Source organism: Lethenteron reissneri, chromosome 34, assembly GCF_015708825.2.
Source record: "Lethenteron reissneri isolate LAM-NWPU_2019-01 chromosome 34, ASM1570882v1, whole genome shotgun sequence".
Lineage (NCBI taxonomy): Eukaryota > Metazoa > Chordata > Hyperoartia > Petromyzontiformes > Petromyzontidae > Lethenteron > Lethenteron reissneri.
The window spans coordinates 15,345,668-15,364,140 of record NC_083812.1 but is presented as its reverse complement, the minus strand read 5'-3'; the positions used below and the strand labels follow the sequence as shown (position 1 = coordinate 15,364,140).

Here is an 18,473-nt window from a genome sequence, read left to right as displayed (position 1 = left end):
GTGGAAGTCCTTCATCCAGAAGAGGATTTACTGGCTGCTGAAGGTGATGATGGTGAATATAATGCACCATATTTATATCTGCATGAGCAAAAACTGCCATAACGACTTTCAATCGACTAGAATAAAAATGAAAAGGCCCTACTACCTGCAGGTGTGCTGTCGTCAAATAATAAGAATGTAAATTCATAACTAGGATCAATATTGATAATGTAATCGATTTACCAAGGGGAATCTTGAGTCTCAGTACCGTTTTTGAGGAGGGATCCTTCCTTTGGATGTTTGACTATTCCATGAAAGTGTTTGGTTTGTGGCAGTAACCTGCAGTACTCGGGGTGAACACATTTCTATGATACGCTGCATAAACATGAGTAATAACGCTCCAGTGGCCATGTAGAGTTTACATTGTGGTGTATAGCTCTACAGTGTGGTTTCAGGTTGTTAAGAGAGGTTCTGTAGGAACTGAAAATTCGGTTCCTGAAGAAGCTCCCAGCACACGTAGTGAAACGTCGGACATCATGGCGAACAACTCGCGGAGCAAGCCTAAGACACATTGGAGAGCTCACAACCCAGAATTAAATTATCCAACTTCGACATTAAATTACCTAGCTTACACATTACCAACTGAAACGTGGCGTTGTACTCTCATGAAGTACATCACTACATCACTGCTCCTCATGGTAAAAAAGTAAATCTTGTAACATTGCAAATAATTGTCAAGTTTACACCCCCCGCTCCCCACACACATACAAAATATAAAGACCGAAGGTATATTCTGACACGTTGCATTTATTTCCTTATTCATCTGTAAATGGAGAAATTAGACATCTCAAAAGATCGATCATTGCAAAATGGTGATGGTTTTATTGATAGAAAGGTATTTTCACAGAAACAATGATTTCCAAATTGATAGCAGGCCCGGGGCAAAATGTTGCGAGTCATGTGAGCCAATGAACAAAAAAATCGTCACCACGTATGCCGTCTCCCCTTTAACGCGACCCCCTCCTCCCACTGAAACCTCTGCCTTTGAAACAACCAACAATTATCCATACCACCTGCCACGTTGTTCCCAACCCACACTCATTGATCGGCAGCAGCTGCAAAAAAAAAGCGCGGATGCTTAAGCAGTGGGCCGCTTTGTACAGAAATTCTATCAAAAAAGTGAGGCCTTCCAAGGTCATCCGAGTGGATTCATCACGACACTGTCAGTTCAAATTGTGAACAGTTGTGTTTTGTAATTTGCAAAACCGATTTTTAAAGTTGAAAAAGAAATACCTATAGTGGTAATCTTAGTGTCTGTGAATTGAAATGGCACACAAGCATTGAAAATATAATTCCTTCGACAATAATAGAACATTAAAAACAGAGAAAAAAAACAATTATACTTTTTAGAATGCATATCCACAGCGAAATTGTTTTCACCTTTTATGTGGCTGTTAAATGTTTGAAAATAAAGTTGACAAGGTGCAAGCTTCTATTCCTCTTTTCTATTACTAAACTCAGAACAATTATTGAAATTCAATAAGAACAAAGGTAGGCAACAAAGATGATTATGCACAATATGTCTCCTCTACTGGGTGTGTGTCCTAACTGATTTCACTTCTAAAATACATATTCTTTTCACTAAAAAATGTCTGCTTATTCACATATGCTCACATATACTCACAGCAAGACATGGGCATAGCAATATTACAAGGCAAATGCAGTTGTAACTAACCCGTTGGCTATTGAGCTTCCACGTACCACTGTGGTTAAGTGCTTTCCCTGTCACTGCTCCAGACAGACCCGTGACCTCAACACACAGGGCCTTCTTTTTTTACTTTGAAAAGCAATCCTCACCGAGCGATGTAGTGTCGACAGGAATTGTCTCAGTTTTTTTCTCTTTCTGAAAGCCGACAACAGAACAGTCGAAAGAATATTGTGGGTTTGACAAACACACGGCCTAAAACATGTTTGTGAAACACTGTGACCCCACATCTTTGAACTTTTGACCAAAAAAGGCAATTGTGAGGTATTGTGGTCGCAGCCCATTTTCAAAAATGTCATCATGATTGGTCAAGGGTTCAAGTGTTACCGTGGGCACAGAGTGACAGACAGCAGGACTGACAGCCACAGAGAAATTATTACTTTAAAATACTCTGGAAAGGACAGAAACTCAAGCGGAATTTCAGGGAATTGTTTTTTATATAAATCACGGACCATGATTCTTTAAAAGTGTTTTTCAATTGATTGAGAACACTGATGAATATTATCAGCAATCGGTCTGCAAAGTCACAATGCTACAATTATGCAGTGCATTTTTATTTTATTTAGCTTCTTTAGTTGCGTCTTTTGTATCATATGACCTATGGTCTGGTTAGGAAACAACGCATATCCCTCAAATTAATGATACGTTAAGAATAAGAAACAAAATATTAGTGTATCAATACACTCACACATGCACCGCAAATGGTTCATTGGTAACATATTACATTTATACTTGATCATCCAAAGACTAAACCGTAACTCATAATTACATTCACTGCATGGGTTGCCATCATAGGGACCTCAATTGTATTGTTTGAATTCAGAATGCAGCATTTTTCCTCTGTATTTATGCCTAATGATATTGTCCCATAAAATGTGGGTTGCTTTTGGATTTTAATCATCTCGTACTCTACCCAACCCTAAGAATCAAAATGTGAATTATGTCCCTGTTTATTATTAATTTCCTTAGATAATGCGAAAGCGTCATTTGTCATTGTCCGTCGTGAGCACCACTGCCAGCTCCAGTGCTGAAGGCCCAGTATTATCCTCGTAGCCTGGTTCTTTACTTTATCTCACGCATCAGCACTTCTTATTAAACAAGGACCCAGAGCTGCCTGCCCTGATTTATTATAATTCTTGCTGGATCATTGCATGATGCCATTACCGCCCATCAATCCTCGCAATCGTATTCAATCACTACACAAGTGTACGGTACTTAGGATTTCATTTGTTTCGTCAAAAGTTTATGTATGCGGCATAAGCACGCAAGTCATTTGCTTCTGCACCACATTAAATTTTCAATTCAAAATATATTTTTTGTACTCTACCGTAATACACTACTATATTCTTTAAATGCTACACAGCATTTGTCAATTAAAACTCCCACTCATTGGTCATTACTTACAAATGTATATGAAAAAGCTTTGGTGACTTAAACAGCATAATCTACGAAACATGAAACACCAAGCGCGTATACAAATGTCAATGCATGTGAAAATGAGAAACGGAAAGTCAAGTTATGAAATTGGTTTTTTCATTAATCTTTTTTTTAATCGATGGCAGTATGATCAACGGACTGGGTAACGCGTCTAAAATTAATTACCGTCATCAAAGCTTGGCTTTTACCATTGGCGTTTCCACGGGAGGCATTGCGTCAATTCGCAACGTCACCGTATTCACAGTCACAACCCTATTTGATACTGGCATGAACACTTTTGCTCACAAGTTTTGCACTGTGAGGTCGTTCTGTTCGCTAAAATGCATGCAAACCCTTGTAGACTAATTTAAACCCTTGTAGAATACTATATTGGTGCGTTGATTTGTGCTTTATTTCATTACATTTGTATTTTTTTTTACTAGCGGGAATTAAGTTGTCAACGTCCTCCTCAATTAAGTTTGAAAGAGAATCGTAGTACGTAGTTAACCAGACGCGAACGTACAACGGCCGAATTCCACGTGACACGATGGATGGTTTATGTCACTTTTGGGCAACCTGGCCAGGTAATGTCATTGTTGTCTTTCACGAAATCCAACACATTCTCAAATCCGGGATCGTGCAAGAATCACCTAAAATAGATATTTTCTGTGCGAACATTTTGGTGGCCGGCTCCAAAGATGCCTCACAGCAGCAGCGGCGGCTTTTGGCTCGCGAATCGAACAAAGACGGACACTGCATCGCGGCGCTTTCAGGTGCGCTTCTGCGGCCGTCTGGAACGCTCTTCCTTCCGATACTACAAAGCCGCTGGAAGCTATGCACTTCTAAATCTATATTGAAAACTCATTCCTTTGAAACTGCTTTTTGCGTTTAGCTCGTTGTCCTTCCCCCGCACCTCCGATTAGCACGGTTGGCTATGTACGGCGCAAAAGAAGTTCAACGTACATACAAGTTCAACATACATACATGCCTTAAGCTAAAGCCACCACGTAAGTGAACATCCGACGGTATACCTCTGAGACCTCTGTGTGAACTTGGCTCCAGGCGGAGCTCATTGCACTTTAATGGCTGCTGATATGTCACTGCAGCCTTCTGTCTACACAGCACATGTTATCCAAGTAGGTTTTAACAATTTAAAAGATCTGCACTCTCCTTGATGTATTAACATTTAATTTGAAGCACCAGCACACAAAATGCTACAACGGTATGTTTTTATCCCTCACCGATTGGCACACGAATGACCTAAAAGCATTTCGTAAAGTCTTAAAATTATTCAATGCACACAGAAAAACTTACACAGAGCAAAATATACTTTATAAAAACATACTGTACATTGTGAATTATATCCACATCTACCTACGGCAATTGAAATATCACTTATTTTGCCAACCATACCGTTAAGACAGAAAATAAACAAACGATGTGTTTCACGTTTTAATCCAATCATTAAACACTATTTTCCACGGGTGTTAAAAGTTAATCTGGACGTACATTTATGCGCAAGCAAAAAACAAAAGTGTTACCGAAGCGGGAGGACAAAATTAGTAACTTTATAGTACATGGTTTATCTAGAACATATTCTGTACAAAGGCCGCTTGTGAGCTTTCCGTTCCTTTCAAGAAAATCCACTGAGCTCAAAACAAACACTGTAGGTAAAATAATCTGGTTAATTTAAAGGGCAGCTTCTTATGCTGTGGCATGACGCACATGTACACTTCACGCACACGCGCACACACATACACACAAGAGAAAGAGAAAATATCATAAAAAGAGACAGCTTTATAGCAGGTTTCTGCAACATCTCACAATTCATTTTCTTCAAGAGCAGTCATAAAAATGTACAGTTTAATAAAGACTTTTATAGACATTCTTGGCACATGGAGAAGTCAGTGGTGTCTGTTAGAAATGTATTTGAGTACAGCAAAGCAAATCTGAATTTCAATGAATTCCTATGGTTGCAAAGTGATTCGAAATCGAGTATGTCATCTCCACTATTCTCTATCTTCTTGTTTGCCAGGCTATTGTGTTCAGTGGCTCACAGACTTACGACATTTTAATTTCTCAATATAGACGTTTACAAGTTACTTTTAAAATAAATGTTCTTTCGTGATTTTGTGAAATTTAACTCCTCGTTGTTTCGTTACATTTTGTGTGAGCTAAAAAAAATGTTTGTTTTTCCTGCTGGGCGGAGTGATCTATTGTCCTTGAAAAGTGACCTCCATTATACAGTCCGTGCCCAAAGTGCTTCACGTGAACACGTGTGTACGAGTGCAGCCCTGCAGCTTTGCAGTCCTTAAAGCAAGGTTGATCGAATCTCAAAACACACCTTGAATAACACTGCAATATGCAGGCACAGATCCATGCAATGACCTCTTGCAATTGACATTTGTTGTGTGAGTCAAATGTTCTTCTGTGTAAAGAATGGACGGGGCCTTTCGGCGGTTATTAAATTAAGCTTTTCAAACACTCTAAATGTTGACCCTAGAACACTGGTATGCTGCTGGTGTGTCACATCAATACAGATGCTGTGAGCTTCAGAATGCCAAGTGATCCTTTTCGGTGCTTGTCGTCGTCTCCCACCAACGCCGCTGCTCTTCATGACGTATCCACGGGTACCTTTGGTAAGGTCTGCTACCGTCGCCGTTTGGCGACTTTGTCCAACAATGTAACTTTTTAGGAGGATCTTCAGCAACTTAAAACAAAATAATGCTAAAATAAGTGTCCGAGAAAGTGAGCATATTTTGTCAACATTTTTCATAAAGCATCTTTGAACATCTTCAATAGTGAATATTCAATCAGCTACCTTCTAGAGCATTAACACTTCAAAGTAGTCTGCCAGCGAACGATGTGTTTTATGAACAGAACGGCAGCCTCGGCATTCGAGAAAATGCGTGAAATCATTAGATGTGACAACTAACATCCAGTAGACGTGAAACAATAACACTCATCACGACTTCACTGGCGGCCATTATATTCATAATGTTCTTGCTCTCTGTTTCTCAAAGCACAACAGAGGGCACCGCGATGGACATGCTAAATTTGTCGTTCATTTTTTCTCCTGCACGTTTCTTAAAAAAATAACAACATTCATCTGCATCGTGAGATTATGTCTCAGCCTCCGAGCCAGTTTATGCAGACGCTAGCTAATAAAACAATACGGTTTCATTGGTATGTCTCAACATGAGGATCTCACATACACAGCTGTTTGACACTGCAACTGTGTATTATCTTGCTGAGAGAATGGCCTTTTTTATTGAACGTTGTATGTCTGTGGAATACAAATTCAGATCCTTCATTGAGCATTGTATTTCAGCCGGAATCAAATCGTGTCCTAAAATGCAATTAAATGCAGCATAATTACCTCCGGAGTATCCAAAAACCTAAATAACCTATGCTTAAAAATGTAATTTAGCAACAGTGTGAAGATAAATAGTCCATGCAGACATTTATAAAGCTGTGGGATTTGCCAACACAAATGGTAAATCCATAGGCTCTACGATGTGGACAACATGCAAGTGACCCGACAATTCAGTGATGGTATTAGTGACGTCATTTATAATTAGCATATCATCGCTCATGAAACACCGTGTTGCCTCATAGTGATGGCTTTAGATTACATTTTAGGACAGTGATGTTGACTATTCTGTTACTTTATTACACGCTTTACGTGATATAGGATTATCACAAACATCGGGTAAGTTATGCGGCTGGCACTGAATGCAACATTTTCCAAAGCATATCGTAGAATATTTACTATCAGCCCGAGGTATAAATGGGTAAATAATATTTCTGCAATATTTCCAGTTAAGATTGTGTTCCAAAAGAATATGACAAGGGATCTCCAATAAAATTTGATGGCAGTTGCCATATTAAAAACGTATAAATGAAATATTTTGTCACTTGGAAACAGCCAGGCTATATGCTAGATACAGCATATTTTCATGGATTTAAATTATATAATTCTAATCTAAAATGAAAGGAATGAAATATCTCACCAGTGAGTGGAACAAGAATCTTCCTTTTCATGTTCATTCTGTTTGCCGTTTAGAGCATTTCAGAATACCATGTGATTGACTTAATTCCACCTAAAAACAGAAACAAAAATCTTTGAAGATTATTTTTGTAATCTAGGTTTTCCCAATGACTCTTGAATCACCCTACTGAGTGTGCTCAATTGGTATTGGATGTGAATTTACAGCTTTTCTTGGTTGATATGAAATAATTTCCACTTTGATGATGTAAAAAATCCAAATATACTAAAAAGTGCGTTTTTTTTGTCACTGGACAAGCGAGAGAATCGAGTAATTTCCTACGCATGTTTTCCCAAATTTGTTTCTATTATAACATGTGGATATGCGCACTTCGACCCTGATTTTCTCCACAACTATGACGCTCTTCATCCCCTCTCTAGATCTCACCTGAGCAGCCCGCAGCACCACCCAGACCTCGGGCCACTACGACCTAACTCTATATGGAGGTGCCATGGTTGGTTTCTTCCGGATCCTCCGGGATGGTGGCAGACAGCGACTGGAAGGGCACAGGCGTGGCGGGCTTCATAGGACTCTGACGGAACATCCCGCCATTGGGCGCGCGGTGCTTGAACGTCCCCACGGACATGTGCTCTCCCACGCTCCCCCCAGGCCCTCCGATGCTCCCTCCACCGATCATCCCGACGCCACAGCCGCCGCCGCCCAGTGGCAGGTTGATGCTCAGCTTGGAGGGCAGGGGGCGGCTGCCGGCCACGGCCACAACGGCGGGGCCCATGCCCGCCTGATCGGGCAGGAACCCGCAGGTGGAGGACGGCGGCGGCGGAGGCGGCAGCGACAGGTGGCCATGCGCGTGGACGTGCGAGTGGCCGTGGCCATGGGCGTGCACGTGGGTGTGAGCGTGCGGGTAGTCACCGGGCTGCTCCATGGAGACGTGAGCCGACCGCATGGAGCCGGAGGGAATGTTGCGGCCACCCCCCGGGCCGCCCCCACCTCCGCCGCCGCCGCCCATCATCTCGTGCGACTGGGGGTCGCCCGCGGGGCCCGAGGCGCTTGGAATTTGCTTGTGAGCGGCTTCGTCATCCAGGCTCAGGCTGTTGAGCCGCCGGTGAAACTGCTGCATGTCCATCTCCTTGTCATCCTTTTTAACAAAACACAGTATCCAATCAAAGGAGCGGCGCTACAGCGAGAGTTTGGTGCTCCTGATGCTGCATTTGATTGGTTTTTGGCTCGGTTTAATACGCGTGCCTTTCAAGCAACAAAATATTAAGTGTGTTTAACCCCCAAAAGAAGAATTATTCATGCCGATCTAAATCATCCATTAATAATAGATTTTCATTAAGTGTTGAATCAAGAGCCCCAGTTAATTTGTTTTACCCTCTGGTGACATTCGTATGCACCTATTAGCCACGACTCTAATGACAGCGCTAAAGGGCACGTCTAACGTTGCACACTAGGGGTCTGGAAGAGAGCGCGCCTCGCATGCCGCTCTGCTCCTCAACCCACATCTCTGTCCTCGTGCATTGCCCAGGGCAGAACGTTTAATCCAATGTAGTTATGCTTCTGGAAATATGATCATTATACGCACAATTAATACAATTAATTTGGCTGTTCAAATGCGTGTGTTGCATAAACGTTCACTGATTATGCACCTGCAATCTGCATCCTAACTGTGGCCCATGACGTTTTATTGAAGGACAAATGCTTTGTTGCTCTAAATTACACCCATGCACGATACAAATAATGCACATTAAAATATTTGGAAGCTTAAAAGAACCTCTGAGCAAAACAAATCAACACCGTTTGATATCCACAGTGTGCAACACATTTGAATGACGCTCAACACATATTATTATTTGTTTTCAGTTGCCAATTGTGAGATTGGGTGTCTGTTGCAGCGAACAGTGACAAGGTTAGTACACAGAACTACAACCTCAATGGCTTTAAGTGTAGAAATAAACATGAATGCATGTTAGAAAACATCAGTTTTTTCACGACCAATATCAAGAACCATAATTTATTTTGGGTCAGGTCGCGTAGGTAAAATGTGTCGTCAAAATGTGTATTGTCAAACCTCTTCCACCCGAAAATGTTGGCAACTGCCTGATGATGCTGGCCGTGACTACCGGAGAAACGTTAAATCCAGTTGTGAAATGCTATAAGATTGCTCTCCCAAACAGAGGTGGTGCTGCTGAAGCAGCAATAAATTGGCACGATTTTTTCCATCACGGGACAACTTCATTAATTTGTTGTGTCGGGTGGAAGAGGCTTTACGACACAACATTTTACTTATGCTACCTGACCCAAAAAAATGTACCGTGAATGGTTCTTGAACATTGTCTGGCCCACGGACCTGCGGGTGCATTCACGATTGTATGCGCACAACGCATGTGATGGAAAAAAAAAAGATCAGTTCTTTGCCTGGTTGTTGGGCCCACGGTGCCTCTTGCGCCGATTCCACCAGATCTCGAGCACGGCTACGAGGCAGGCGAGCAGCAGGCCCATGGCGAGCAGGCAGAAGACTCCGGCAAAGCTGCGTAGGCCCAGGGCCCGGCTCATGGGGCCACCGTCTGGGCCGCTGCTCGGCTCTCTCGTGTGCCCCATGGGGTCGCACTTCCCTGCGCGGGGCCACCAGCGCTGGCGCATGGCCTCCAGTTCACCGGTCTCGTGCAGCTCCAAGATGCTGCGGGATCATCACGGTCATCATCAATTCACAATGATGAACGTCGATTGTCACTATCGCCATCATCATCAGTTTATTATTAGATCATCAATATCAACTTATCATCGTCATCACTTCATCACTACCAGCAATTTATCGTAATTATCACCATGATCAATGAGTTATTATCAATGTATCAGCATCATCATCATTTCATCATCATCAATAATTAAAACCATCACTGAAGCACACAGCCTCCAGCTCATCAGTCTCATCCAGTTCCAGAACACAGATAACACCATTGTCGTTGTTGTCGTCGATGATCATCAATAATACATTGATAACAAACTCATTGATATTGGTAACAATAATTATAATTATCGTTACCAATATCTCATCCGTGAATATGTTGTACCGAGAACCCACGACATGTCCGTGAGCCGGCATGGCGGCAAGCTAAGCCAAACTGTGAAATTAAATTCTGCACATAACTCTAAATGACGAGAGTGGGCCCAAAATATGCAATGGACACTTTATGACAAATGTGATTAAGTGGAAGGGAAATTAATTTAAAGCAATGCTGAGAAAGCAAAGTATCCATCAATTTTACTAATGATGAGCGCAGCAACGTGGGTGAAAGGCGGGAACATACATGACAAATAATTTGACATTTTGCCTAAAGTATCAACGCGGTGTTACGCAACCATGCATATATGTCAAGGAAATTAAAATAATGTTTGCGCTGAAATAAAAACGGACGTCGCCGAGATTATAACACCCATCGTTTTTCGCGCTGAAATGTCACAAACAGCTATCAATGAAACACGGGGGCATGTTAAACTTGCCTGATAATGGGAGAGAGCTGCATCATCAGGGATTGCTTTTAAATGAGGGCACGTTAAGGAGCATGACTGAGCGTTCATATATTTTGCCCATATATTTTGCCCTCTCGGTGCAGGCTGAGAGATAAAAACACGGCGTCGTGTAAAGATTGCATCGTGTGATGGGAGTGGAGCCACTCACATTTTCCTGGCAGTTTTACGACGTCACCGCATGGGCAAAAGTGCGGTATACATAAAACGCATGCATGCCTGTGTTGATCTATCATACTGTAAGTGTGAACATATTACCGTAAAAGCACCAATGTGCTTATATCACCTTTCGTACAAAAATGTAACAAATATGTTATGCCTGCTGATTACATATCTCAATTCTCCTCATACATCTATCAACTTCGTAGGACTTTCTGTCCGACACCTTCATTGTCCCATTGGCCCTGCCGAGACCCCTGACCCGTCACCTCTCGCCCAGAGGACCCCTCTAAAATCCCTCACCTCCAAATTATCCACGACGCGTGGCCACGCCGGCAAAGCGTGGCCACGTCGCTCCAATGGCCCCCGATACGATCCCGAGTCAACGATGGCATCGCCCCCTCGACACCTTCAACATCGTCCACGGTAGTCGCCCCCTGCCGCCGGCCTCTCGTGCCTCATCTCGCTATAATCCCCATCTGCGTGCTCTCTGTTCGGGTAAGCAAGGCCTTCTCTCAAAACCGTCTGCAGGGGGATGTGAGGGGGAAGCTCCGTCCATGCGTCATGCGTCAGCTCTGAAGTCTGGGATTTGCCCTCCCGCCTCCACCCCAGCCATCCGTTCTGCTGATTCGCTGCCCCCTCTGCAAGCCAAGGGCCACGACCTTGCTCCTCTCTCCTGCCTATGACTGTCTCTTATCTATGAAGTGTCTTCAATATAAACAAATATCTCTCTCTCCCTGTTCCCTGTGGGTCGCGTGCCTCGCCATTTGTACGGTCTTGAAATTCGGCTGCAGTTCGACGCTGTGAGGAGGCAAAACGTAAAGCTTCAGCCCTGCAAAAGCTTGCTCACACCATGGTTCTGGTAGATTGTCTTGGACGCTAATTACAATGTTTTATTCAGGACTGCTATTTATAGACAATGTATTTTGAACTTCTTTTGCAACGGACGTGGCCAGCCGTGCTCATCGGAGGTGTGGGGGAAGGACATCAAACTAAACACAAAGCAGTTCTACAGAAAAGAGTTTCCAATCTAGATATGAAAGTGCATATCTCCAGTGACTGATATGCAGTTAGAGAGATTAGCTGTATTACAAGTTAAGGGCCCATTGAGTCGAGGAGTCTATTTTACAACAGAGATGTGGTTTAAAATATTCACAAAACAGCAACACATTTTTACAGTGTTTCTAATGTGGAAAACACCATTTGAAGCAGTTTACAGCATAATAATGAATAGTCGGTCATAACATGTGGAGACCACTGATAATGCTCACAAGTGTGGATATTACCACTTACACTTCCACCACGTCTGAACAGTGTGGACGTGGAGGCCAAAATACCGTCGACAGGAACTCCCCGTGAAAAGGTGCGATTTGTGAACGCATCTCCACAAAATTGCAACACGCACAGACACCGCTTCGGGTGTTGGCACGCAACTGGTCGGGGGTGGGTGCGTAATGGGTGGGTGTGTGATGGGTGGGTGTGTGAGGGGTGGGTGTCTGACGAGTGGGTGTTTGACGGGTGGGTGCGTGACTATTGGAAGCGCATCGTTGTGTTTTGCGTCGGTCTGAACCGTGAGTGCGGTGCCTAACCGCTGGGAGAAGACATCACGGTAGGGGCTGCCGTGCTGCAGCGCCATGCCGTAGCCCTTGGTGTACATGGTGCTGGGAAAGGTGACGATGCTGCACTCTGGGTCGTTCAGCGCCGCGTACTCCAGCACTGCTGAGTCCCACAGGAAGGCGAAGCTGCCGGCCTTCACCTGCGATGAAAACACATGACGGTGGGGGGATAGTAGGGGGGGGGGTGTAAGCCAGCGAGCCAGGGATCACGATTTATCGACGCGAATAAAAAAACAATAGATAGCGGAAGGTGCGAGCCGTTCTCGTAGTTAACGTGTCGGTGAAACGTGCGATGGAGTGAGCGTTTAGCGGCCGGGCCACGCCGTGTTGCTCTCAATTGTCGCAACTTCCAGCGCGCCATTAACAATTATACGGAGGGCGATGCTGAGAATGGTCATCGGAAATTGACTTCTGCTCAAACGCTTCTTTGTGATTTTTTTGTTGCTGTTTTTGTTTTGTCAAAAAATATAAGCGAGGGAGGGATCACGAACGCTGGTTGTTAAATGATGTCTCCGGCTCGTCACTCCCTGCCACCGTCTTCCCGGCGTGAGGACCGGATGGCGAGCCGTCGCGAGGCCACACAATGCCTTGAGACATTAGCGTAAAGGCGCCTTACAAAGAAATGTAAATTATTATTAACATGTCTCACGGCAGTGCCGATTTATCCAGCGACATATGGCCGCACTTCACCCGCCAGGCTGAATCATTCTCACGCGCAGAGGATGAATATTAACAGACTTATGTAACCAGGGGGAGCTCACTAATTCCGAGTAATTGCACACACAACACTGCCGCGCTGTAATGGAGTAATGTATCACATTAATGGGGTTCCGCAAAAACTTAGGTGTCGTAATTTTTTCCGTACAGTTTTCTTCACTCTCTCATTGTCAAATCTTACCCTCATTCACCTCCATCACGAAGCCCATCTCAAACAAAATGGATTGTTTTAATTAAATTCAAGCAGTGGAGATATTGCACCTGTAATTTGAGCGGTATGGCAATATGAACACATTTACTTCTTCAGAAATACATTCGTAACTTATATTGAATTTAGAAAATTGCGACCGATACATTCTCAATGCCATCATCATCAGCCATGATCTATCCACTGGTAGGTGAAGACCTGCCCGAGCGGTTGCCTTTTTCACAAGGTCTCATGAGAAATGCGGTATGTTCTGTGATCCCTGTGTTCTTCCTCTGGTCTCCGTGTACTATCGGGCGTGCATCACTCCGTGCTTCCATTGCATGGCATCTTGTCCCACTGTATTTGTCAATGTCCCTGTTTCTGATTGGTATCTTATAGCAGGTAGTACATATGGATTACAAGCGCTCCTCCTTAGCCACACTGGCATGTTGCTTTTGATGATCAAGTTCAGTTTTCAAAATGCACTCCACCTCTTTATCTCATCATTTTCACCCTGGGAATGCCTCCAACAACTGCCTTACACGTGCATTCATATTGAGTTTTTCAGCTGTTTCCCTTCAACATATATCTTCCATGTCCTCAAAAACTTTTACACCAAAACAATTTATAACGATTAAAATGCAGTAACAGCAACAACAACAATAAACCCCGTCACAAAGGCATATACGACAAAAACAAAGCATATACATAAATGTGACAATAATACAAAGGAATAGAAATAAGAACGCGGACAATATAATGCAATGCCCGTTTATATTGAATATTCTGCGGTATAGAATTGAATGTATTTTCAAAATTAATTTGTGAAATGTCTGCTTTCTATGTATGCGTCTAATGTATTGCATTAAGCAAATGCATTTTAGGCGTTCTTTGCATGACTATTCAATCCGCAGGTGCAATTGGTGGCTTGTAAAAAAAAATCCACTTTTGAACCTTAAAACCTTCCCAAAGTGTTCCAACAAAGCAGTGTGTACTCGTAACAAAAAAATTGCATCGCAAATGTCAGGCACGATAAAAAGCTGTTGGGGTTGAAAATGATGAAGTGGCTTCACAGTTGTTTGATCATATATGACAGGGTAATATTTCAGAGCAAAAAAAGGTCTCAAAATCCAACATCGTATACCAAGCAAACGCGCTACTTTGTTATTAATTATGAAAGGGATGATGCATCATTCTGGCCGATTGCTTCAGACTAAATCAAGGAATATAACCGCAATTTAGTGTTAATGTAATTTATATCAGCGAAGCTTTTATGCACCATTTAGCGTCGTAGGGGAAAAAATACATTCACGTAAAGTAGTCGTCGCTGCGCTTGTGGGCAGTCCAAGCAAAATGCACGACTCTCAGAATGGTATCAAGGCAGGTGCTAAATAAAAAATACTCCGACAAGTTGATACCGCACCTCCAGTTCGCACAGTTGGCTATGTACGGCGCGAAAGAAGTTCAACATACATACACACATGCATACAGTGAATCGAATTTTCTCGAAAAAGACGGCGATTCAAAATGTACCAAATGTATGCATAACGCCCCGAAGGCAGAATCTGCACGAGTGCTATATCTGCACTGCAGGTGTCCGCAGCAGCCTGACTTTGTAAAGCCACCGTGGTCGACTGCTGCAGGCATTTTTCACCGGGGAGAAAATGCACAATTGGAAAGACATCAGTGGCTAGTATCGTTGGTAACCACATGAGGACAGAAATAAAAGTAAGTGCTTTGGCTGATACTGATAATTAGATGAAGGGGCAACGTTGTAAGTGCTTGCTGCTCACGCCACTGTTGGCTCTGTAGAGTCCATCCGATAGGTATTTGGCCTACTTTTCCATGCTGGCCCGATGCTTTTGGAAGAGGTTGGAGTAGCCGCCACACTCTACTCCACGAAATTGCATTTGCTGATTGGCTAACTGTGGTGTACCCACTTATATTTCTGGGTGGACAGTCAGAGGGATTTAGGAAACGTGTCCATCCTTTCAATTGCATGCCCTGTGATTAAATTGAACCAGTGACCTCTGGATTGGAAGTCCAGTGTGCTAACAATTATACCATGGCAGCATCCCTCTAATAATAATACTAATGCATGACCTGCCTGTAGAGCATTTTATAAGATAAATATGATGATGTAAGATGAATAATTTAATATCTATGGAAATTACTTGGGCCAGAATAAATACCAATGTGCGTGGTGGCATAAAATGTAAAAATCAGCATGTGACAGTGGTATACCCTGCGGCTGCTTAAACCGCTGTGGGTAAAGCACAATTTAATCAGACTCTGTGTATGGATTTTGTATTCTTCTTAATTCCTATGCTTGAGAGAGGCTTGTGGAGAAGAAGGATCGTTTGAACCAGCAAGTCACACCACATGACGCTACTGCCTGCAAAAAGTTTGCACTACTTCCAAAGCATGAAAGGATTCACCGTGGATATATCAAGGACATGTGTTCGGGGTTTAGGGACACATTGCCATCCAGATTTTTTAACATTAAATCTATAAAGCTTTCTCGTAAATACACATCAGGCAGTTATGATAGTACATGATCGGATCAGATATTCAAAGCGCATCAAATGTCCCATCTCTTCGGTGAGCCTAAACGAGGCTTTTTGCCATAAACACTGTCATCTCACCTTTTCAGTCTGTTCACTATTTGTGTTACTTGGCACGTGACGGAGCACGGATAATAAGCCGCTGTAAATGCTGATCTAGGGCTGGCGCTGGCTGCTCATTGCCTTTCTGCACAAGGTCAAGAAACAAGTTATTGCCCCCAGCACTTATCCCTCCACTTCTTGAGGCCTGGGGGTTCGTAATCCCTTCATGAATGTTCATGGATTCGAGTAGTTTTTTTTCGTTTTCCACAAGACGTTTAAACCGATGCTACTCAGCTATTCAAGTGCGTGGAAGATAACCTATGAGTGCCAAATGCTCTCCGAAAAAAGGTGGGACATATTTTGTGGGCATTTTCCACAATTGACATAGGTCAACACACACTTCAGAGAAGCACACTGCTCTGAGCACGCATTTCCTTTTGTGACTGAAGCAAAATGCGCAGTGTCTCCCGTATCCAGGAGTCAACATACCAACACCAGCTGATTTTCTTCTCATTACATCCTCACCGGAGGTGCCTTTTTTTTTTTTTCCTGAGACGACATAATTTTAAGATTTTGCCACAGATGAGCAACGTCCGTTACTCGATGAGTGTCTTGGGCTGACTTCACACACGTCACTTGCCTTGCATAATTTAATCAGATCCACGTGGGTCTTTTCCTAAAAATTATTATCGTGCTAAAAATGCCCGATTCATACGAACTGTCACACTTCGAATATGCTAAGGGACATTTTTAATAATGCCCATAAAAATAAGTCATAGCTTGCCCAATGCTGTATTATCGAACGCGCCTATTTCGGCTACACACGGGTTACTTGCCGAGGTCATGAACAAGGGGGTGATGTTTCGACGAAACGCGTTTTGCCGCTGCAAAAATTATCACCTCTGCATCGACCATCAGTGGAGTGGTCCCCTGGTACAGCAGCATACAGTAGATGCTGCGGATGAATATCTCGTCGCTATCTTCCTTCCCCAACACCCTCACGCAGTCTCACTTCGCGCGTTACGAGCCCCCCCTCCAACACCCCCACCCACATCATCTCCACCTTCATCGTCAACGTTCATAGTACATAAAAAAAATGTACTTTAACTTTTCAAACAAATTCACGTTCCAATTTTATTTTATTCACCATGTATGTTACGTGTATTTTGACGTGTGATAATGGGAGAAATCGTGGAGAATTGTAAGTTAAATGAAGGAGCGGTTGATAATTTAGGATCCAGGAACACAACCATATTTTTCCTATGAGGTCCAATATTTGTTGAACGTGGTTTTTCTCAACGCGGCATACTCCAGCAACGTAACCCTCGCGTTCGGCAAGGCTTTCCTGTCGTACAAGAGGTTCCGATAAAGCAAAATAGTGGCAAACGTGCATGGCTACCCGGGACCGTTCACATTAAACATTTGCACAGTGGCAACAATGATCGGGAACAGCAATGATCTGTTTGCTGTTGGCTTCCGCGAGCCGTTGTCATCCTTCACAGTATCGCGATGCAGCGATCCATCCAGCTCCTGCACACAAGCCGATTAGATCGCTCTACCTCTAAGGTGGACGTCCACCTTGGGTGTGTTCCCTCCTCTGAGGGCAAACTCCGTCATCAGTCTCGAGCATTGGCCATCATCCCTCTTCTTGAGCCACTACTTTGTTGCCTTGGCCGTGTGTTTTGTGTCATTGTCATGCTGGAATACCCATCCACGACCCATTTTCAATGCCCTGGCTGAGGGAAGGAGGTTCTCACCCAAGATTTGACGGTACATGGCCCCGTCCATCGTCCCTTTGATGCGGTGAAGTTGTCCTGTCCCCTTAGCAGAAAAACACCCCCAAAGCATAATGTTTCCACCTCCATGTTTGACGGTGGGGATGGTGTTCTTGGGGTCCTAGGCAGCATTCCTCCTCCTCCAAACACGGCGAGTTGAGTTGATGCCAAAGAGCTCCATTTTGGTCTCATCTGACCACAACACTTTCACCCAGTTGTCCTCTGAATCATTCAGATGTTCATTGGCAAACTTCAGACGGGCATGTATATGTGCTTTCTTGAGCAGGGGGACCTTGCGGGCGCTGCAGGATTTCAGTCCTTCACGGCGTAGTGTGTTACCAACTGTTTTCTTGGTGACTATGGTCGCAGCTGCCTTGAGATCATTGACAAGATCCTCCCGTGTAGTTCTGGGCTGATTCCTCACCGTTCTCATGATCATTGCAACTCCACGAGGTGAGATCTTGCATGGAGCCCCAGGCCGAGGGAGATTGACAGTTATTTTGTGTTTCTTCCATTTGTGAATAATCGCACCAACTGTTGTCACCTTCTCACCAAGCTGCTTGGCGATGGTCTTGTAGCCCATTCCAGCCTTGTGTAGGTCTACAATCTTGTCCCTGACATCCTTGGAGAGCTCTTTGGTCTTGGCCATGGTGGAGAGTTTGGAATCTGATTGATTGATTGCTTCTGTGAACAGGTGTCTTTTATACAGGTAACA

General features: G+C 43.6%; 1 protein-coding gene across 7 annotated transcripts in view; it reads right to left on the bottom strand.

The window, feature by feature from the left end:
- Positions 1-847: 847 nt before the first annotated feature.
- LOC133350734 (glutamate receptor ionotropic, delta-2-like) overlaps positions 848-18,473 on the bottom strand; it is a 211,307-nt gene continuing 193,681 nt past the window's right edge. For 2 of the 7 annotated variants that reach the window (XM_061565411.1, XM_061565414.1), the window contains exons 14-16: positions 12,447-12,613; positions 9,586-9,847; positions 849-8,305 (exon numbers count right to left, since the gene is read on the bottom strand). In XM_061565411.1, coding sequence (XP_061421395.1) covers positions 7,646-8,305; positions 9,586-9,847; positions 12,447-12,613 — 1,089 coding nt within the window. In that variant the 3' untranslated portion in view covers positions 849-7,645. Of the gene's footprint in view, positions 8,306-9,585; positions 9,848-12,446; positions 12,614-18,473 lie in introns of all 7 variants that reach the window. The other 5 variants (XM_061565416.1, XR_009756103.1, XM_061565415.1 and 2 more) reach the window with 5 other exon arrangements.